The sequence below is a fragment of the Bufo bufo genome, chromosome 1, assembly GCF_905171765.1.
Source record: "Bufo bufo chromosome 1, aBufBuf1.1, whole genome shotgun sequence".
In the NCBI taxonomy this organism is placed as follows: domain Eukaryota; kingdom Metazoa; phylum Chordata; class Amphibia; order Anura; family Bufonidae; genus Bufo; species Bufo bufo.
This window is the reverse complement of record NC_053389.1, coordinates 99,269,847-99,293,183: the sequence shown is the minus strand read 5'-3', so window position 1 is coordinate 99,293,183 and position 23,337 is coordinate 99,269,847. Positions and strand designations below refer to the sequence as shown.

Here is a 23,337-nt window from a genome sequence, read left to right as displayed (position 1 = left end):
AGATTCATTACTAGCGCGTTTCTTGGGCTGGTGTCACAGAGATTTCAGAGCCACCGTATTACATCTCCTGGAATACATCTGTTAGAGGAGCAGGGGGACACGGCGCCTGGACGTCGCCCACAGGGGTTCTTGCCCTGTAAAACTATTTCTATGGGCTGAAATGTATAACTGTATTTTTATATGCAACCTTGATTTTAAAGGGAATTTGTCATCTGGTTCATGTTGCCCGAGCCATGGTCGGCATGAAATTCTGGCAGGGTCCCAGAGAAAACATCATTTTATCCGGGAACAGGGAGAGGAGTCCGCTGTGTGTGTTCGCTTTGGCCTGCTGGCTTGATTGACGGGTCTTTCCCTATACTGAATCGGGGGTAGTCTGCCCAGTGGACTCGTCCCGCCGTGCCCTCACTCGTCCCGCCGTGCCCGCACTCGCCTCGCGGGGCCCGCGCTCGCCTCGCCGTGCCCGTGCTCGCCTCGCCGTGCCCGCGCTCGCCTCGCCGTGCCCGCGCTCGCCGTGCCCGCGCTCGCCCCGCCGTGCCCGCGCTCGCCCCGCCGTGCCCGCGCTCGCCCCGCCGTGCCCGCGCTCGCCCCGCCGTGCCCGCGCTCGCCCCGCCGTGCCCGCGCTCGCCCCGCCGTGCCCGCGCTCGCCCCGCCGTGCCCGCGCTCGCCCCGCCGTGCCCGCGCTCGCCCCGCCGTGCCCGCGCTCGCCCCGCCGTGCCCGCACTCGCCCCGCCGTGCCCGCACTCACCTCCCCATCTCCTCACATAGGACTTTAGGTCCTGTGTGAATTAGGTGAAAGAGGTTCCTTCTGTCAATTATCATCATTGCTTCTTGAATGAGGAAGGGCGGACATTTCCAGGAGGGCGCACATTGCTTGTTCAGGCCCTGACACCAGTCATTGCTCTCAATCTGGAGGTTAACTGGCTTTTTTAACCCCTGCTATGCTCCTATGTGCCCTCTCCTGACCCTTCTCATAGGGGTCAGTGCACACAATGGCCACACATCTCCCGCTCCATGTGTTGCAGCACATTAGGACGTTGTATTGTGTGCTGTGTTGCCATTTGCAAAACAATGGCGAGGTACAAGGAAAGCAGGCAGGTCATCCATCAATGTAGTCAGGAGATATACAATCTAACATATATAGAGGCACTTAATGCATGGACATAATACCGTACATGCGGTCCCGTGTGCACATACACCTAAACGTTTGGTGCCAGGAGCAGTTTACCTGGCACGTCGGCTGCCTGGCTCCTGGGATTCCTCTGTTTTATCGATGCTATATATCAGGCATGGCCAACCTGAGGCGCTCCAGCTGTTGCAAAACTACAACTCCCAGCATGCCTAGACTGCCTACAGCTATCTGCTTACATTAGGGCATGGTGAGAGTTGTAGTTTTACAACAGCTGGAGAGCCACCAGTTGGCCATCCCTGCTATATATCCTGCAGTCTAATAATCCTAATAGAGACATACAGGTGCTGATACCCCAGCCTACTCTGCTGTGATAGACCGATGCTTTGTACTGTATTTGGCACAATGCTACCACCCGCTGGCCATTCCTGTCATTGCATGTATGTCTTCAAACTAGAGCTCTTTTTTTTTTTTTTTTTTTTTCCCCTATTTGAAGTGGGAATAACTCTCATCTTTCCAGCCCCTTCTCCCCTTTCACCTCTTGGAAGCCCAAGCTATGCGTTATGTGGGAATAAATGTTCGTGCAGGCTTACAACAACTTGTAAAAAAAAAAAGTTACCGTTGGCATAGAAGAAATGAAAATAAACGCGCTGTGGTTTGCCTCACGGTGAAGGAATGTTAATTTCCCTTTAGGCTATTCTAAACTTCCTGCAGTTTTTGGAATATGGGAGCAATACATTTTCAAGTCTGAATTTTTTCACTTGTGTTACAGACTTGAGATAAGTTTCAGACGAAGACTGAAGAAAAGGGGTTTGTGTAAGAGCCTCCCCCCCCCCCCCCTTATTTTCCCTCCAGTAAATGGTGGTGCATCTTAGATGACTTAATCAGAGATACGTTTAGAGTATTCAACAACCTGTCCTCTCTCCTGACATGACCCTTTTAGTGACTACCCACATGCCCCATGTAATAACAATTCTGAGCTCTGTCATGTGCCTTTCCTTTATTCTTCCTGCTAGAAGTTATGAATGAACTGCCCACACTTTAGAATGAAGGTCCAGATGAGTGTTACAATTTAAGGGGGGGGGGGGTGTACCTGCATAGTCTGAAACCATCCGGTTACTGCTGGAGTTTGCTGTATTTATAAGGTGGACAGGGGTTATACCTATGTTTTTAATACACATTAGAAGACCTGTGCATGTATGTGTGTGTGTATGTGTGTATGTGTGTATATATATATATATATATATATATATATATATATATATATATATATATACACAGTACAGACCAAAAGTTTGGACACACCTTCTCATTCACAGAGTTTTCTTTATTTTCATGACTATGCAAATTGTAGATTCACACTGAAGGCATCAAAACTATGAATTAACACATGGGGAATTATATACATAACAAACAAGTGTGAAACAACTGAAAATATGTCATATTCTAGGTTCTTCAAAGTAGCCACCTTTTGCTTTGATTACTGCTTTGCACACTCTTGGCATTCTCTTGATGAGCTACAAGAGGTAGTCCCCTGAAATGGTTTTCACTTCACAGGTGTGCCCTGTCAGGTTTAATAAGTGGGATTTCTTGCCTTATAAATGGGGTTGGGACCATCAGTTGCGTTGAGGAGAAGTCAGGTGGATACACAGCTGATAGTCCTACTGAATAGACTGTTAGAATTTGTATTATGGCAAGAAAAAAGCAGCTAAGTAAAGAAAAACGAGTGGCCATCATTACTTTAAGAAATGAAGGTCAGTCAGTCAGCCGAAAAATTGGGAAAACTTTGAAAGTAAGGGCTATTTGACCATGAAGGAGAGTGATGGGGTGCTGCGCCAGATGACCTGGCCTCCACAGTCACCGGACCTGAACCCAATCGAGATGGTTTGGGGTGAGCTGAACCGCAGAGTGAAGGCAAAAGAGCCAACAAGTGCTAAGCATCTCTGGGAACTCCTTCAAGACTGTTGGAAGACCATTTCAGGGGACTACCTCTTGAAGCTCATCAAGATAATGCCAAGAGTGTGCAAAGCAGTAATCAAAGCAAAAGGTGGCTACTTTGAAGAACCTAGAATATGACATATTTTCAGTTGTTTCACACGTGTTTGTTATGTATATAATTCCACATGTGTTAATTCATAGTTTTGATGCCTTCATAGTCATGAAAATAAAGAAAACTCTTTGAATGAGAAGGTGTGTCCAAACTTTTGGTCTGTACTGTGTATATATATATATATATATATAGATAGATAGATAGATAGATAATTATGCTTATTGGGCCTGTCAGTGTCCCTTTGTCCAGTTTAGGAAACCCATTTTCTTAAACCCTGTTAGGCCTCATGCAAATGGCCGTGCCTTGTTTTGCTGTTCACAAATTGGTAATCCGCAAAACACGGACACCAACCGTGTGCATTCCGAATTTTGCGGAACGGAAGGTCTGGCTCTTAATAGACCAGTCCTATAATTATTTTTGTGGGCCGCAGAACGGAGGTACAGATGCCGACGGCATCGGGAGTGCTGTCCGCCTCTCTTGCAGCCTCATTCAAGTGAATGGGTCCGCATCCAATCCACAAAAAATGCTGCTCGGACCCAAACAACGTTCGTGTGCATGTGGCAGTATTCTGTTAAAGATCAGAAGTGTTGGCCAGGAGAGCTTACAAAGAGCGCCCCTCACTCCGGAGGAACTGTCCTGTCCTGCATTAGGCCTCATTCACACAAACGTGGATTTTCAGACCACGGTCCGTGAAAACCTGTCCTGCTGAGTGCACCAGCGCACGGCGTCATTGGTTGCTATGACGCCACGCACTTGGTGCCGCCGCTGTACAGTAATACACTCGAATAGATCATACAAGTGTATTACTGTACGGCGGCACAAAAAACACATGGGGTCATAGCAACAAATGACGCCGTGTGCTCATGCACGCAGCAGGCCGGGTTTTCACAGACCGCGGTCCGTGAAAATCCATGTACGTGTGAATGAGGCCTTACACACACAACCCATGGGACTTTGTGTAATGCTTATTTTCCCCTGTGGTGGCGCTACCGGTAAATGGAACTGTGACGTTCACCACAAATCACAGCTGATCGCTGGGGGTCCCCGCGCAGGTGGACGTGTTGTGATCACCTTATTGTCAGGGAACCCTTCTAAGAAGAAAGCATTATCCAAAGCGGAGAACCCCTTTAAAACCCAGCTTGACTTTTCTTTGTATCAGGCATTCGCTTGCTTTTTAGGTTTGTGGTTTTTTTTATGGAGTTTTTGAAGGCATTTTAATTGCATTGAGCAGTGCATGTTCTGCTTGTTGATGCTCTCATTGATCAGCCTCACCGCGACCTCTGTACAAAGGGAATTGCAAATCCTCTTTCCTACTGCAGCCCCTCCGGGCAGTCATCAGCTGGGCATCAAATTCTGAATCAAAGGATGTGAAATAAATACAGAAACATAAAATCCTGTTCTCCAGAAGCTGCATGACCTTGTTTGACTTCATCGCCACTCCTAGACCAGTTTCGTACTCTGCTTACCATCGGGTTGTCTGTTAGATTGCCGCACAGGAGGGTACATAGCGGGTATGCGGTGGTGTTACTCATGATTGCATTTTTACACTAATGCCCACCTATATCATCAGTCCATTTTGGCGTTCATTATGGGTCTCTGGAGGCCGCCTGCTGCAGCAGAAACCTCACACTCCTGCCGTGCCATATGATACTTTAATCTGACCCCTACTGGGTCTTCAGCTCATATGAGGGATATGGCCGTAATTCTGGATTTAGTCACTTTTGCCCCAAATTTACTGGATGTTTCTAACAATTCTTTCTAACAATCTATTTTGTCTATTGCAGAGTAAACGAGACCATCTTCTGATGAACGTTAAGTGGTACTACCGCCAGTCAGAGGTTCCAGACTCCGTCTACCAGCACTTGGTTCAAGATCGGCACAATGAGAACGGTAAACCCTATGCTTGTATTCATGACTGTGTACCTTCCAATGACATCAGTGCCGTGTCTGCTATTGGAGCCTTATTCATTATTATGATGATAACCTGCAATACCAGACACAACCCATGGAGAGAAGGGGCACTGTTCCTGTGGGGAAAACCGTCTAAACCCATTTAATCACAGTGCAACATTTTCTTTCTTGTGGCACACATCATAGGTAGAAAAGAAGTTCCATCTAGTCTGCCCATCATACTATGTGTATGTACACAGTATGGAAACACGGTCCATGTGTCCGTCGTGGCTCCCCTCACTAGAACAGACTGCATCATAAAGATTTGATAGTCAGTTCCTATCTGATCACGGGTCTCCTCTACTGTACATAGTCATGTCGGTACCGTACGATAGTTCCGCCATCAGCTAGGAATTGACTATATCATGAAACACTGTGATGCAGTCAGTTCAGGTCAGTGAAGCCGCGATAAGTCCGGGAGATGCGGCTGACATACGGACCGTCTTTCCCGGACCCATCACAGTTGTGCGAGTCAGATGTTATGTTGACCTTCTCAGATCTATGGCTATCTCTTGACAACCTGATGACACAAACAATTTGTGGACCTTGTTAGCTTCTACCCTTAGGTCCTGCACCCAAAAAAGATGTCCTGCACCCAAAAAAGGACCTATTTGTTGTGCGTCTACACCTTTTGAGAAGCACTGTCAGGCCGCTAGGCCTAAGGCTGGATTCGGTAGAACACGGACTTGGAGGTCATTGGCCCTGATTTATCAAGGTCAGCGTGTGCGCTGCCGGAGGAGGCATGTCACTTATGATGAGGCACAGGCCTGGTCATGAATTAGGCTACTTTCACACCAGCGTTTTCAATTCCGCTATTGAGATCCGTGAATTATTTTCAATGGGGACTGAACTGAACGAAACGGATTGCTCCAAAATGCACTCCATTCCGTTTGGTTGCGCTCCATTCGCGGACAGAATAAGGCGCAAGCAGCGTTTTTCTGTCCGCGATGTGGTGCGGAGCAAGGCGGATCAGTCCTGACACACAGTGTAAGTCAATGAGGACGGATCAGTTTTCTCTGACACAATGGAAAACAGCACAATTGACTTTTAGGGGTCCGCGTGCTGTCTCCGTGCAGTGGGTTGCACCCACGGACGGAAAATACATCTGTCTGAATCTGGCCTCCTTTTGCAGAATTATCCTGCGTTTGCCTTCCTCAGGATCGGCACGTTGGCCTTGTTTTCATTTCAGGTGAAATTGTTGGGATGATTAATCAGTCGTTAATGGAATCTTTTATTCAATAAGTTTTTTAATGATTTCTTAAGTAAGGTAATGAGGAGACTTGTTAGACAGGTCTGAGTATTTTCGTCCTTGCGTCCGTACAGCACCCGTTGAAAGCAAAATTATCAGCAATTATAAGCTGGGTGATCCATACATCAGAGAGGTTATGGGGTTGTAGTTTTCCAGGAGTTGTCTAGGATTTTACTGTTGATAGCCTATCCTCAGGGTAGACATCAGTATCTGATGGGGGGGGGGGGGGCTGAGCTGAGCTGAGATCCTGCTGATCTGTTGTTTCGGAGTAAATCCAGTGCCAGAACTACACAGGAGGAAACACCCCCAAAAAAAAAGTTTGGCGAGTTACCGTGCAACTTTGTGAATTCTAAATATCTTGTCTGCTGTGTTTCTTCAGACTCCTTGGTCTTGTTTGGAAAGATTGTCAGGTCATACGCCAAGGAATGATAGCACATTAAGATGGTAAAAGTCACCCGACTCTTTAAAGCGAGTCTCCACCTTCTATCATAGAATTTTTAGGTTCAGAATTCAGTGTGAATTGAAATATTGCTAGAGCTTTATAGGTGTCCAAATCCCTTGCCTTATGATAATATCTTGTTTGCTGTCTGCAGCTTCCACTAGAGGGCACATGAGAGCTTATTGTATACTGTTTTTACTTAGCTCAATATAGTTGCAGCAAACAAGCTCCTTATCTTTTAAATGTATGTGCACACATTAAAGGGGTTCTGCAGTTGTTTTAAACTGATGATCTATCCTTTTAAGAAATCAGTGAGGAATGTTGAACCTAAAAACCCTGTGTTATGTGGCAGACGTTCAGTGTAAGTGAATGCCCCACCCTCTAATACGTGTACATACATTTAAAGGGGTTCTGCATCTGATTGGCGGGGGTCCGACACCCGGGACCCCTGCCGATCAGCTGTTAGAGAAGGCAGCGGCGCGGGTAGTAGCGTCGTGGCCTTCTCGCTGTTTACCACAGCCCCAGTGACATCACGACTAGTATCAATGGCCTGGGCGGGGCTAAGCTCCATTCAAGTGAACAGAGTTTAGCCCCGCCCAGGACAGTGATACTAGTCATGACGTCACTGGGCCTGCGATAAACAGCGAGAAGGCCACGACGCTACTACCCGCGCCGCTGCCTTCTCTAACAGCTGATCGGCTGGGGTCCCGGTTGTCAGACCCCCGCCAATCAGATGCTGATCAGTTTAAAAAAACTGCAGAACCCCTTTTAAATGTATGTATACACATGAGAGGGTGGGGCATTCACTTACACTGAACTTCTGCCACATAACACAGGGTTTTTAATTTCAACATTCCTCACTGATTTCTTAAAAGGGTTTTCTGGCATTTTGGTATTGATGGTCCATTCTTAGGATAGGTCATTAATATCAGATCAGCAGGGGTCCGACTTCCCGACACCTGCGCCCCCCCCCCCCCCCCCCCCCCATCATCTCACTGATCACATGTCCGAGGCGCAGCTCAGCCCCATTCACTTGAATACCAAGCACAACCGTTATCCAATGGACTGTGCTGTGTGGGTGAGCTGCAAGGAGGTGAATGTTGCGGCTTCCTCAAGCAGCTGATTGGCGTGGGTTGGGCAGTCGGACCACCACCGATTTGATATTGATGACCCATCCTGAGGATAGGCCATCAGTGTGAAAATTCTGGAGAGCTATTTTATGGGAGTGGAAGCAGAACATATATCTGTATATATATAATTAAAAAAAAAGTATGATGCAGAGATTCAGATCACCTTTATTGCAGACTGCTGGTAATTATTTTATAACTTCTAGTAGGAATAAAAGACTGGTATAATGTCACAAGACTAAATGCTCCAGAATTGTTATTACATGAGGTACACATATTAGTGAGGGGAGGTGACAGGTCCTCTGTAAAGGGGTTTTATGGAGCCCCAAAAAATTAAGCTGAAACCTGGTAATGTTCTAAAATGTAATAAGCACCCACTGAATCTCTCCTCCTTCCAGCGCTGTAGTCATGACATGCGAGACTACTCGGCCACTGATTGGCTGCAGTGGTCACATGAATGAGTTGGTCATGTCACCACTGTAGCAAGACTAGCGCTGCAGCAATGACGTTTCTGCTTACCGGCGTGGCAGCTAAAAGCCAGTGATTGGCTGCGGCTGCCACGTGGAGTCGTCGGTCGTGCCATCCTCAGCCTCCACCCATATTTTTAGGGGCCCTGGAACACCCTTTTAATGTTAATTAAATGAACTTCAGCCACCACTACAGGGCGCGCTTATTACTTACTGTCTATAATGCGTATGCTGTAAGCTTCTAAACTCCCTCTAGTGGCTTCTTCAGGTGGTAATTTGGAGCTCGGTATCAGGGGAAATGGAGCTTTGTCTGTAAACAACATAACAGTATGTTTTGAAGTTAACACAAAAATGTTCAGTGATGGACCTGCATATCGCAGAGGACTGTCAGGGCTTCTCCACACGCTGCAGATTTTATTGCAGAATTTTTACGTGATTGAAAATCAGTTCCATTCATTTCATTAGGGCGGCAGCACATGTATTTCTGCAATCCCCAGGTGAATGGAACTGATATTTCATTTCTACAACAAAATCCGCAACACGTGAAGGCGCCCTTACTGGTACCACAGTGTGGCTCTTCTGGGGCTGTTCTTTAATCCTCTTTGTAATTAGGTCGGTTTCATACGAACGCCTTCAGTCTGAGAAATATGCTCCATGTGACGCAAACTCACAGCGTTCTAATGATTTATAATGCTGTGAATTCCTGTCTGACCACTGTTGTACTGAACTATACTGACAGCATTTTGTGAGTACAATTCAGTAGATCCTAGTTCAGACGGTATAAATCTAATCTAATCAGGCGGTATAATGTTGTCGGCTCATGTCACAGGAGCAGTGTTCAGCCCGGGAAATGCTGTCACATGGAGAGTGTTTCCCGGACAGAATACGCTCGTGTGAAACTGGCCTTGCTTCCGTAATTAGTTATTCTGTGTGGCAGAGCCCATGTCTATATATTACCCTCGATCATGTGCTTAACTATGGACATGATTTTTGTATTTGAAACCCTCTGACTTCGTGTTGTCTCCTAGATTCTGGCCGGGAGCTGGTGATCACAGACCCAGTAATTCGGAACAGAGAACTCTTCATCTCTGATTATGTCGACACATACCATGCAGTCGCTCTCAGGTAAGCACCAGCTGCTTCAGATCCCGACAACATGTCTGTAATCATCTGCTGTAGTCCCTCCAGATACAGATTAGGCCTCGTTCTTATCTCCATTCGAAGATCTGACAGAGCAGCCTGCCGGATCCTATACTTCACCGCCGGATACCCACTGACCGCAGTGAGGTTCGGCAGTGATCTGGCCAATTTCCGGCATAAATTCTGGGTTTCAGCCGGACAAAAACCGTTGCATACAATGATTTTTTTATATCAGGCCGTCAGCCAGCATTTGCGCCAGATCTAGAAAACAGATGTGAACACAGCCTTAGGCCGAATGCACACGGCCGTGTTCCGCGGCCGAGAGCGGTCCGTGGTATGCCGACCTGGATTCCTGTTCAGAGCAGGAGCGCACGGCGTCATTGGTTGCTATGACGCCGTGTGCTTCATGCCGCCGCTGCTGTACAGTAATACACTCGTATAGATCATACCAGTGTATTACTATAGTGCAGCGGCGGCATGAAGCGCACGGCGTCATAGCAACCAATGACGCCGTGCGCGCCTGCTCTGAACAGGAATCCAGCCCGGCATACCACGGACCGCTCTCGGCCGCGGAACACGGCCGTGTGCATTCGGCCTTACTTGCAGTCATTTTTCGGTCTGATCTCCCTAGTTTATTTGGCTTAGTTTTGGAACATGAGCGTAAACAAGAGCACCTGAAAGAAGCACCCGTAAAAATGCACAAGAATACTCAAACTCCATGCAGACTGGTCAAAGTCAAACCCATCACCCAGGACACGTTCAGGGAGATTTATTTAGGCCTCTTTCACACTTGCGTTGTTGGGATCCGGCATGCAGTTCCGTTGCCGGAGGTGCCCGCCGGATCCGGAAAAACGCAAGTGTACTGAAAGCATTTGAAGACGGAACCGTCTTCCAAATGCTTTCAGTGTTACTATGGCACCCAGGACGCTATTAAAGTCCTGGTTGCCATAGTAGGAGCGGGGAGCGGGGGAGCAGTATACTTACAGTCCGTGCGGCTCCCCGGGCTCTCCAGAATGACGTCAGAGCGCCCCATGCGCATGGATTACGTGATCCATGCGATCACGTGATCCATGCGTTTGGGGCGCCCTGACGTCACTCTGGAGAGCCCGGGGAGCCGCACGGACGGTAAGTACACTGCTCCCCACTACACTTACCATGGCTGCCAGGACTTTAGCGTCCCGGCAGCCATGGTAACCATTCAGAAAAAGCTAAATGTCGGCTGCGGCAATGCGCCGAAACGACGTTTAGCTTAAGGCCAGATCCGGATCAATGCCTTCCAATGGGCATTAATTCCGGATCCGGCCTTGCGGCAAGTGTTCCGGATTTTTGGCCGGAGCAAAAAGCGCAGCATGCTGCGGTATTTTCTCCGGCCAAAAAACGTTCCGTTCCGGAACTGAAGACATCCTGATGCATCCTGAACGGATTTCTCTCTATTCAGAATGCATTAGGATAATCCTGATCAGGATTCTTCCGACATAGAGCCCCGACGACTGAACTCTATGCCGGAAGGCAATAACGCAGGTGTGAAAGAGCCCTAAGACTGGTGCAAATGAAAACTGGCTGTCCATAGTAACCAGATTGATCCTCTAAAAATGAATGGTGGAATCTGACTTTTCATTTGCCCCAGTTTTGATAAATCTACCACATTATTTTTTGTCTGCTCATAATCAATTTTTTTTCCCCTGCCATCAAAATTGGCCTCTGTCAGACGGTATAGAGCCTATAGACACTGGAGGTTTACGTCAGCCATTCGTCCCAGTGTATACCTCCTTTGTGCACTGCAGTAACTTCTCCCATTTCCCATGAAATAACAATTCTGCAGCATCTATTCTTATGACTCTGTGTTGTACCATTCCTTTATTATTCCTGCTAGAAGTTATGAATAATACATTTCTAGCAGTTTGCATTGAGGGTCCAGATGAATGTTAACCAGTTGGGGGGAGTGTTTTGCTCACAGTCTGACACTATCCTATCAGTGCTGTAGGGACCCCCTCCCCAACTGGTAACACCCATCTGGACCATCCTTGCAAACTTCATAACTTCTATCAGGAATAATAAAGAAATGGCACATCGAGTCATAAGAACAGATGCCCTAGAATTCTTATTATGTTGGAAATTCAAGTAGTTATTAAAACAGACATGTCAAGAGTGGGGACTGGTCCTCTTTAAGGGGGTTGTAGGGATTGGAAACACGGAAAGAACGCCACACCTGTCCGCAGGTTGCGTGTGGTTTTACGGTTCAGTACCATTCATTTCAATGGAACTGCGCTACAGAATCGCACACAACGTACACAGGGGTGACGCTGTTTCTGTAAGAAAACATGTATTTCTAATCCTAGTCTATCCCTTTAAATGCTCAAGTTTAAAGGTTGTCTAACAGATGTTGGCATGCCCTACTGAAAGTCCTCCGTGCTGATGTTCGGATCTCCTTCTTATCCAACCGCTGGCTTCAGTGGTTAGTTGTCTCGTGTGGACACATCACTGCTGAAAACATCCCCATGTCTATACCGGGGAGGAAGAAACAAACCCTAAACTGATCGATGGTGACGTGAGAGCCAGCACAGGGGACCGGAGCGGTGGGGAGCAGCTAAGTGGTCCTTTCAGTAGGGCAGTGGTCCATGAAGTGGACCTTCAGAAGGAGCTCTGGTGTGTGTCACCCCTCATATAGAGGAAGCGTTACATAATGGTGGACAGGGGGTGGCTGATGAATTTTCGAGAGACTCCATCTACATATAGAAACAGTTAAGGAGGATCTTTAGAAGAAAAACCTTTCGCTTAGTACAAGTTTTCTTATTTTATTCCAGCGTCTGGGTCTTATCGAGCCTAGTGTGCGTTCTGGCATTCTGTGCCACAGTTGTATTTTGATCCACGTGGAATTGTCCTCCGTGCCCTCATAGGTAACAAAATGTACCTCCAGGCACGTTCACTGGCTTTTCAGGGAAGTGGAAAGTTTGTGAAAGGGACCTGCTCAATCTCAGAGCGGAGTGAAGGGAGGTGAAGCTGAAATTCTTTTCCTGGCAGAGCTTTGCACTTGGCGGTCTGCGGTATGGATGCCGACAGAACGTGAAACCAAGTAATCTGCTTGATAATAACGCTCAGATGGCGCTTAAATAAAACCATCTGGAGACATTTGCTTTGTTCAGAGCCACATAACCAGAGCTGCTGATTTCAAGGCAAATTAGCTCCAACTTGTGCTGGGGGCGTCGGGAGCTTGGATACCAGAAAGTGGATAATCTTCTCCTTTCACTCAGAGCAGCGCTCTCCACAAACGCTGCAAATTCCTGCAGTGCAGCCTCGTGTAGAAAAGCCAGCTTCACTTGGCTGGGGGAAGTACTTGTCAGGCCTCAGATGGTTTGTGTTCCCGTAATGCGCCATTTATAGAGCAGGAGGTAAAGCTGCATTTAATAGCTTGTACTTTGCCCCAAATTAATAGCCCTACTGAGGTTTACACGGTGGGGGAGATTCATGCAACTGCCTAAAAGAAACAAAAGAACGTCTTCGCAATCCCAACACATTGCCAACAAAGACTTTTTGGGGCAGTCATTTCTTTTCCATACATCTAAATGAGGTCAGGGACCTAAAGGGCCCTTAACCTGGGCCGATTCTTGGCAGGAGGATCGCTAACCAGCTTTCATTGGAACACTTATTAGTGATTATGTGGCATGTAGACGTGCCACCGATTACCCAATGAACGAGCGAAATGCTCGTTCCTTGGGTAATTTAATCATTCATGCGGTTACAAAAAACAACCTCTGCTGCTGGCAAAAGGCAAGTCGGTATGGGGACGACTGATGGCAAGTCGGTATGGGGACGACTGCAGCGCATTTAGATCAGATGAGCAGCAGATTGTCGGGAAGGAAGCGAAGTAGAGGTCACCGCTACATTTACATGCAGCGATCGCCTCCACAGTATGAAGACGAGGGAGGGATGACTGCTGCGATCACTCGTCCTCATACCAAATCATTTGAAATGAGCGTTCATAGGAACATTCCTTCCTGATAATCGGCCAGAATATTGGGCCTTCTAGATCCACCTTTAATACAGTGCTCTCTTTACTGACGAGCAGGTGCTCTTCGGGAAGAAACCCTTCCTTCCCGACACTCGCCTGCAAAATTGGCCCGTATAAAGGCACCTGAACTTGGACGGGGTTCACACTTTAGTCAGAGTCTCAGCAATTCCATCAGATTAGATGGAAAGAATAGTAGTCATTTGGGTCATCTGTCTCTACTGGTGTCAGGTGATGATCTGGCTTTGCTTCCATTATACTGGAAGTGTGAACAGAGCCTTACCCTGTAAAACTTGTTTTTCACCAAGTAAGGCCTCATGCACACGACCGTATGTATTTTGCGGTCTGCAAAAAATACGGATGAAGTCCATGTGCATTCCGTATTTTGCGGAATGGAACAGCTGGCCCCTAAAAGAACAGTACTATCCTTGTCCGTAATGCACGCAATAATAGGACCTGTTCTATCCTTTTGCAGGACGGACATATGGAAACGGAATGTACACGGAGCAACTTCAGTTTTTTTTTGCGGAACCATTGAAATGAATGGTTCCGTATACGGTCCGCAACAAAAACGGAACAGACACGGAAAGAAAATACATTTGTGTGCATGAGGCCTAGAGCACATTTCCTACCTAGAAAAGAGAGAATCACAGGTCTACAAGTCGTCTTACAGGCCTCCAGTGTTGTGTGATCACCGATGTAGCTGCAACTACAGCTCCCGCTAGAGTTGTCATTCAAAAAGCTGGGTGACAACTCTGGGTATGAATGTTTCTTAGAAAGGGTATCCCTATCTCAGAAAGTAATGGCATATTGCTACTTTTTATGATCTTTGGTGTCTGACCATGTTGAGTATGAAGATGCTGTGGCCCTGCAACAACGTCACTGTTTTCAAGTGAATGAGGTCCCAGTATCGGAGCTGTGCCCCCTTCATTGTCAGGATCGGTGAGATATGCCTTTTCTTTATTAGATTGCCCCATTTAACTTGGTAACTTCGCCAACCAGGAGACCCAATAAAAAAATGTCAGCCTACCTAGCTTAGCTGATCTCCTGTTTTACATCCGATCTGAACATTTTTTTACATTTTTTTTTTAATTTATTTTTTTATTATTATTATTTAAGGGTCTTATACCCTTAGATTGTAATTTAAGCAGCCATTCAAAAATTTGCTGTGGGGCCCAGTCATTTCTAGCTACACCACTGGTCAGAGGCCTCACTGAGCAGGTCTACAAGTTCCACCCCATGGACCCATTCAGAGATGAGCTCGCCCAGCAGACTCATTCACAAGTAAAATTTCCTGAAAGCCATCTCAACAAGATGATACATTTTTTATTTTATTTTTCATATTATTATAACAGAAAAAATATTCACAAATTCTCATTAAATGCCATCATTTTGCTCTACGTAGATAGTAAGCGGCCTCAGTTCTGTCCTGAGCAGTTGTCACTATTTTAGTAGCTTTGTGAGAGAGAAATCTGGTTCATTTGTCTTGGTATTTCTTACACCGACATGTGTGACCTCTGTACAAATAATTGATTTCAGCTCCATGTTTAATGTCTAGATTTGTAATGTTCTAGGTCATCACTAATGGATGGCTTCCTCCCTCAGTCCTGACATCTGAGATACATTGGGGTCTTGCTGCAGTGTGTACTTACCTCATCAACTTCTGTAATTATGGGAAAGGCAATAATCTTTACGTGTTTGGGTGACTTGTTCATATGTGACGAACCTACAGGCTAAAAGTTACCATATACCAGGGGAAAGAAACGATGAGCGCACAGCAGGAAGATAGTGTAAGGAATTAGAACGTACAAATGGTGGCCATCAGCCCCCCCCCCAGTTCAAAGGGTGCAAACTATGCGTTATACAGCCCCCACCCCGATCCGCGTAGCATTGCTCTTGAAACCTATTTAGCGCCTCCCTAGCAAGCATGGAACAGGCAGAGTTTATATACTAGGAATTTAAAGGGAATCTGTTACCATGATCTTGGACTAATATGTACAGTAACACATGACTAGTACTGCAGATAAAGGGTCCGGAATGTTATTTTTTTTATTTTGCTGCCCCCTATTCCCCTGCTGTCCACCTTTTAAAGCTGTAGCTGAAATACATTGTCAGGACTGTTGAGCCCACAGGAGTCCTCTTCATTGTGTTAGCACTGCAGGCAGGACTGTGTATTTCAGTGCAGCTTTAGGAGCTGACAGCGGGGAAAGGTAGGGAAATTAAAAAAAATTAAAAAAAAAGTCGATCAGTACTCCTTATGTCCAGTACTACTCATGTATTACTGCAGATAATAGTCCAGAATTGTGGTGAGATTCTCTTTAAAGGGTACATAACGTTTTCCAACTATTTTTATTTGCTCTCTTGCATTTAAAATGTAAAAAAGGAAGCAACCAAACAAACATAAATATATCCTCCCCGTGTGTGTTCAGCTCCCGTGCACACCTACGTGTCTCCGTGTTCTCAGACTACAAACAAACCTTTTGCAGTCTAATCTTTACAGTCCTACTTCGCTCCCACGCTGTTTGCTAACTTAGGTTACCTTTAAATCTGCGGTAGCAATGTTCCGGCAGCCATCGTGCAGCGGTTTGTGTCCGCACAGTTCTCTGCTCATCAGCCGGATGTGAACGGAATGTCTGCCTGACCCCATTATACTTTAATGGGGCCAGCGGACATTCCGTTCGTATCCGGCAGCGTTGGATCCGGTTCGTTCTGGCAGGTTGTTCTCTGACGGAACAGTCTGCCGGAAAGAAATATGTAGATGTGAAGCTAGCCTTATCAAGTAACTGCTAGCAAGTGGTAGGGGACACATGGACACTAATCCGTGTGAGATCTGTAACTGTAGTCTATAGGATTGCATAGGAGTTGTATGGACAAAAAGGGGAGCAGATTTATTCCACAAGACTATTTGCAAAGTTGCCTCATTTCTTAACTCTGAACATTGGAACAGTAACACGTTTTGGTGCAGAGGCCTTGATGACGAACAGTTCTGCATTCCCTGGTCTATGCTCTGCAGTCCTGTAAAACATACGTTTTCACATGGTAGTTTGGAGCATCCCATTAAATGTCAGAAGTGGCGCCCACAGATCCAGAAGACAGCGGCTCTGTTGTGTAAAGGTCTCCTTTTGCTCTGTCACCATTTTATGTATTAAAGCGCTGGGCCACTTTGTGGGCACTAGCCTTGGAAACACCAAGCCCCCTCATGTCTTACCGGAGCACCCTAGGTTAGTGTCCTCACTACCATGTGGCAATCAAAATGGTGACAGTCACATGATTCACCCACATGACCCCTGCCCTGGATACATCCTTTTCCGTGCATGCGCCAATGCGACAGATTCCACTGCAGTGTATCTACACCTCCGCCAAATGCTTCCAGCACAATTGCAGAAGAGGATGCATCCAAGGCAGTAGTCACCGGGGTGATGTGATCACCATGGACGGCCAGCGTCCACTGTTTACAGACCGGATCAGGGGGCTCAAGAAGACAGGAGAAGGTTTGGGGATTCCTAGCCAACAAGGTCAGGACATTGTGGAGACTTTATTTTATTTTTTTGTCGCCAGTCCTTTAAACTATATTACGGTATTGAGATTCTGTGATGAAAGGAACACTCTGTATAATGCCTAGTGCATAAAAGGTCATAGAAGACCTTGCGGAAAATCCCTGCATCACGCACGGCCCCAGAACGCAATGGGCTTCAGTTAGTAGAGTGTTCCTTCAAGTTGTATTCAGCACGATAAACTCCAATAATAATCAAATGTTTTCACAGGGGCAAGTGCAACATCTCCCATTTCTCGGACATATTTGCTGCTCGGGAGTTCAAAGCCAGGATAGACTCGTTCTTCTACATCTTGGGGTACAATCCAGAGACCAGGTAAGTCCAGTTCTTCGGCTGCACACATTGCTTCATGCTTACACATGTTGTATGGACGCGTGATTCATGCTGGAGAAGGAAGCGCATATTCTGTCCATTTGGCTACAGCGCTGAGTAGGAGTGAAATGTCATTGTGTGACATTTTTTATGCTGTTCTTGGCTAGAAAGGTTCCTTATGTCATTCACAGAAAGAATTAATCAAATGCCAATGAGTACAGTGCTGGGAATGGAGATTAACACAACTTGGTTATGGCGTGCATAGCCAATGTCACATTTAACAGATTGCTGGCGGTATCTGTCCCCGCTTCCGTGAAATTGTGTATATATTGTGAAGTATGATGGCATCTACATAAGGTTTTCAATACTCCATAGCAATCCGGCATCTGCTTGTATACTGTGGCGTTCTCATGTTTGTAGGACACCTGCCTCGGGATGGTCCCTTTTCTTATACTTTAGGTATTCTACACTATACTAGTGCTATACTGCGTTAACAGGTCTTGTGATTTTTGACTTGCCTACTTTTTGTTAAGTGCACCATTTCACCAGGCACTTTCTTTTCACACAATCAGCATATCTTTGTGCAACCATTCCATAGTTACATAGTTAATACGGTTGAAAAAAGACAAACGTCCATTAAGTTCAACCAAGGGATAGGTGGGGACGCGAATCCCACAAGGAAGTAGTGAGACTCTGATTTCTACATGTTTTCATAAGCCTTTATGTTTTTTACTTTTTAAGAATTCGTCTAAACCCTTTTTGAAACTGTCCACTGTTCCTTCTGCGATCACGTCCTGAGGAAGTCTATTCCACAGATTCACAGTTCTTTGACGCTTCTGGAGACGGAACGTTTTCCTCTCCAGTCGGAGGCAGTGCCCCCTTGTCTTTTGAGGGCATTTTACATGGAACAGTTTTTCGCCGTATTTTTTGTATGGCCCATTTATATACTTGTACAGGTTAATCATGTCCCCCCTTAGACGTCTCTTCTCAAGACTAAATAAATTCAATTCTTTTAATCTTTCTTCATAACCAAGACCCTCCATGCCCCTTATCAGTTTAGTCGCTCTCCTCTGTACTTTTTCCCGCTGCAGTGCATCCTTTTATGGACTGGTGCCCAGAACTGGACTGCGTATTCCAGATGAGGCCGCACCAGCGCTTTGTAAAGTGGTAATATCACATCCCTGCCTCGTTTTGCATGACAATATCCTGGTGGCCTTAGAAGCAGCGGATTGACATTGTATGCTGTTATTTAATCTACCATCTACAGGGACACCCAAATCCTTCTCTATAAGGGACTCTCCCAGTGTTACATCACCTAGGACATATGATGCACAGAGATTATTACTACCAAGATGCATAACTTTACATTTATCCACATTCAACCTCATTTGCTAAGTTGATGCCCAATCACTCAGTGTTCAAGTCGGCTTGTAGTATATGGGCATCTTCCATAGACTGCACAGTACTACATAGCTTAGTGTCATCTGCAAAAATAGATATGGTGCTATTAATTAGGGATCGACCGATTTATAGATTTTTTTTTTTTAGAGCCGATACCGATAATCTGTGAACTTTCAGGCCGATAGCCGATAATTTATACCGATATTCTGTGAATTTTAATTTTTGAAAAAAATAAAGAAATTCCTACATAAATCTGCTGAAAATGAATGTTTGTTAACGTGTAGGTTTTTTTTTTGTAAATCTTTCTTTTTCATTTATAATTAATATTTTGGTGTGTGTTTTTTTTTTTTTAACTTTATATATTTTTTTTTTTTTACTAACTATTAGCCCCCTTAGTGACTAGAACCCTTGTCCTATTCCCCCTGATAGATCTCTATTAGGGTGAATAGGACCTCACACTCTCCCTGCTGCTCTGTGCTTTGTGCACACAGCAGCAGGGAGCTGACTATGGCAGACAGGGCTTCAATAGCGTCCTGGCTGCCATGGTAACCGATCAGAGCCCCAGGATTACACTGCTGGGGCTCCGATCAGAACTTCCACTGAGGAGAAGGGGAGAGGGGACCCTGTGGCCACTGCTACCAATGATTAATACTGGGGGGCTTGGGTGGGGGGGGGGGGGGGGGCGCACTGCACCACCAATTATTAATACTGGGGTTGGTGGGCGCTCTGCGCCACCAATGATTTATACTGGGGGGGGGGCTTGGGTGGGGGGGCACACTAATGTTGTTATTACAGGTTTCGCATAAAACTTCGTTCTAATACTGTACGGAGCAGGAGCTCTGTACAGTACTAGAATGTATTGGCTCCGATGAGCCGAATAACTTCATAAATTTATGAACTTCGCGCAATAACTTCATAAATTAATTTGTACTGTAAAAAAAACATTTCTCGAATTCTGGTTCGGTTCCAAGTCCCCAGTATAAGTAAATGGAGGCCGCTGATGGATGGGATCCTCCAACAGCGGTTGTGTTCCCAGCACAGTGCCGACATGCTTGTCAGCGGACTTGTATGTGTAAATGAATTATTCTTATTAAAGGATAACTGTCATATTTTCACTCAAAATTGAATTTTCAAATGCTGTTGCTGCTGCTGTAGTGATAATCCATAATCACTAATTCACCGCGCGACAATTTTTTTTCTACTAAGAGAAAAACATGTGATTTAGGCCTCATGCACACGACCGTTGTGTGCATCCGTGGCCGTTGTGCCGTTTTCCGTTTTTTTTTTCACGGACCCATTGAAATCGGAAAATGCACCGTTTTGCAGCCGCATCCGTGATCCGTGTTTTCTGTCTGTCCAAAAAATATGACCTGTCCTATTTTTTTGACGGACAACGGTTCACGGACCCATTCAAGTCAATGGGTCCGTGAAAGAACACAGATGCACACAAGATTGGCATCCGCGTCCGTGGCCGTAGGTTACTTTCATACAGACGGATCCAAAGATCCGTCTGCATAAAAGCTTTTTCAGAGACAGTATATTCTAACACAGAGGCGTTCCCATAGTGATGGGGACGCTTCTAGTTAGAATATACTACGAACTGTGTACATGACTGCTGCCTGGCAGCACCCGATCTCTTACAGGGGGCTGTCATCCGCACAATTAACCCGTCAGGTGCTGCACCTGAGGGGTTAATTGTGCATATCATAGCCCCCTATAACAGATCAGGGGCTGCCAGGCAGCAGGGGGCAGACCCCCTCCCTCCCCAGTTTGAATATCATTGGTGGCCAGTGTGCCCCCCCCCCCCCCTATTGTAATATCATTGGTGGCCAGTGTGCGCCCCCCCTCTATTGTATTAATATCATTGGTGGCCAGTGTGCGGCCTCGGCTAACCCCCCCCCCCCCCCCCCCCCCCCCCGATCATTGGTGGCAGCGGAGATTCCGATCGGAGTCCCAGTTTAATCGCTCTGGGGCTCCGATCGGTAACCAGGACGCTACTGCAGGCCGGGTTGCCATGGTTACTTAGCAATATTACAATATTAGAAGCATCATACTTACCTGCTGGCTGCTGCGCTGTCTGTGTCCGGCGGGGAGCTGCTCCTACTGGTAAGTGCGGCGCATTGCTTAATGATCTGTCACTTACCAGTAGGAGGAGCTCCCGGCTGGACACAGACAGCGCAGCAGCCAGCAGGTAAGTATGATGCTTCTAATATTGTAATATTGCTAAGTAACCATGGCAACCAGGCCTGCAGTAGCGTCCTGGTTGCCATGGTTACCGATCGGAGCCCCAGAGCGATTAAACTGGGACTCTGATCGGAATCTCCGCTGCCACCAATGATAAGGGGGGGGGGGGGAGGCCGCACACTGGCCACCAATGAAATTACAATAGAGGGGGGGAGGGGGGCCGCACACTGGCCACCAATAATATTCAAACTGGGGAGGGAGGGGGTCTGCCCCCTGCTGCCTGGCAGCCCCTGATCTCTTACAGGGGGCTAAGGGTTAATTGTGCTGATCACAGCCCCCTGTAAAAGATCAGGAGCTGCCAGGCAGCAGGGGGCAGTCATGTACACAGTTTGTAGTATATTCTAACTAGAAGCGTCCCCATCACTATGGGAACGCCTCTGTGTTAGAATATATTGTCGGATCTGAGTTTTACGATGTAACTCAAATCCGATGGTATATTCTAACATAGAGGCGTTCCCATGGTGATAGGGACGCTTCAAGTTAAAATATACCATCGGATTGGAGAAAACTCCGATCCTATGGTATATTAACTTCTTACATTGAAAGTCAATGGGGGACGGATCCGTTTGCAATTGCACCATATTGTGTCAACGTCAAACGGATCCGTCCCCATTGACTTGCATTGTAATTCAGGACGAATCCGTTTGGCTCCACACGGCCAGGCGGACACCAAAACGACTTTTTTTTCATGTCCTTGGATCCTCCAAAAATCAAGGAAGACCCACGGACGAAAAAACGGTCACGGAAAAACGGAACCCGTTTTTTGCGGACTGCAAAAAAAAACGGTCGTGTGCATGAGGCCTTATACTAAAATGAGCACGCTGATTCCAAATGCGAGATTGGAATTTGCCTGACACGTCTAAACTTTAACCCCTTAAGGACCCTGGGATTTTCCATTTTTGCATTTTCATTTTTCACTCCCCGCCTTCCCATATTGTGTAAAGCTTACAGAAATAAAAGACATTTTAGCTATTGCCGCGTCCTTAATACCCTGCTCTATAAAAATATCACATGACCTATCCCCTCAGGTGAACACCGTAAAAAAAAAAAAAGCCATTTTTTTTTTTTTGCCACCTCACATCAGAAAAAGTATAACCGCATGCGATTAAAAAGTCATATGCACCCCAAAATAGTACCAATCTAACAGTCACTTCATACCGCAAAAAATGAGCCCCTAGCTAAGACAATCGCCCAAAAAATAAAAAATAACTATGGCGCTCAGAATATGGAGACACTAAAACATGATTTTTATATTTTTTTTGTTTCAAAAATGATATTGTGTAAACCTTAAATAAATGAAAAAAGTATACATATTAGGTATTTCCACGTCCGTAATGACCGGCTCTATAAAAATATCACTTGACCTAACCCCTCAGGTGAACACCTCATCCTGCAAAAAATGAGCCCCTACCTAAGACAATCGCCCAAAAAAAATAATAATATGGCTCTCAAGACTATGGAGACACTAAAAATAATCTATGGCACACCAAAGATTTGTCTTGCAAAGTGGTGCTTTAATACATCTTGTATATCTTTACATAATCAATTGTCATCCAGATATAGAGGCTAAGTAGGTAGATTATTGGCCATATAAAAAAGTCCCAATGTTTCGGTCAAAACTGACCTTTTTCAAGGGATCTGAGGCTGGTGCATAATAGAGGCAGTCTGCATGTCAATATGGAGACACTAAAACATGATTTGTTTTGTTTAAAAAAATTATATAATTGTGTAAAACTTACATAAATAAGAAAATAGACATTTTAGGTATCGCCGCGTCCATAATAAACTGCTCTATAAAAACATCACATGACCTCACCGCTCAGGTGAACACTGTTAAAAAAAAGTAAAAAAAGCCATCACATCACAAAAAGTGTAACCACATGCGATTAAAAAGTCATATGCACCCTATAATAGTACCAATCAAACCGGCATTTCATCCCGAAAAAAAATTTGCCCCTATACAAAACTACGGCTTTCAGAATGTGGACACAAAAATTTTTTTTTTTTCAAAAATGCTTTATGTAAAAGCAGTCATATTTGGTATTGTCGTGTCGGTAATAACCTGCTCTATAAAAATACCACATGATCTAACCTGTCAGATGAATGTTGTAAATAACAAAAAATAAGAACAGTGCCAAAACAGCTATTTTCTGTTACCTTGCCTCACAAAAAGTGTAATATAGAGCAACAAAAAATCATATGTACCCTGAAATAGTACCAACAAAACTGCCACTTTATCCCGTAGTTTCCAAAATGGGGTCACTTTTTTGGA

General features: G+C 45.7%; 1 protein-coding gene across 8 annotated transcripts in view; it reads left to right on the top strand.

Annotated features, from left to right (window-relative positions):
- RERE (arginine-glutamic acid dipeptide repeats) overlaps nt 1-23,337 on the top strand; it is a 354,724-nt gene that overhangs the window by 258,371 nt on the left and 73,016 nt on the right. For all 8 annotated transcript variants that reach the window (XM_040427222.1, XM_040427238.1, XM_040427218.1 and 5 more), the window contains 3 exons: nt 4,961-5,066; nt 9,437-9,533; nt 17,319-17,423. In XM_040427222.1, coding sequence (XP_040283156.1) covers nt 4,961-5,066; nt 9,437-9,533; nt 17,319-17,423 — 308 coding nt within the window. The remainder of the gene's footprint in view (nt 1-4,960; nt 5,067-9,436; nt 9,534-17,318; nt 17,424-23,337) is intronic.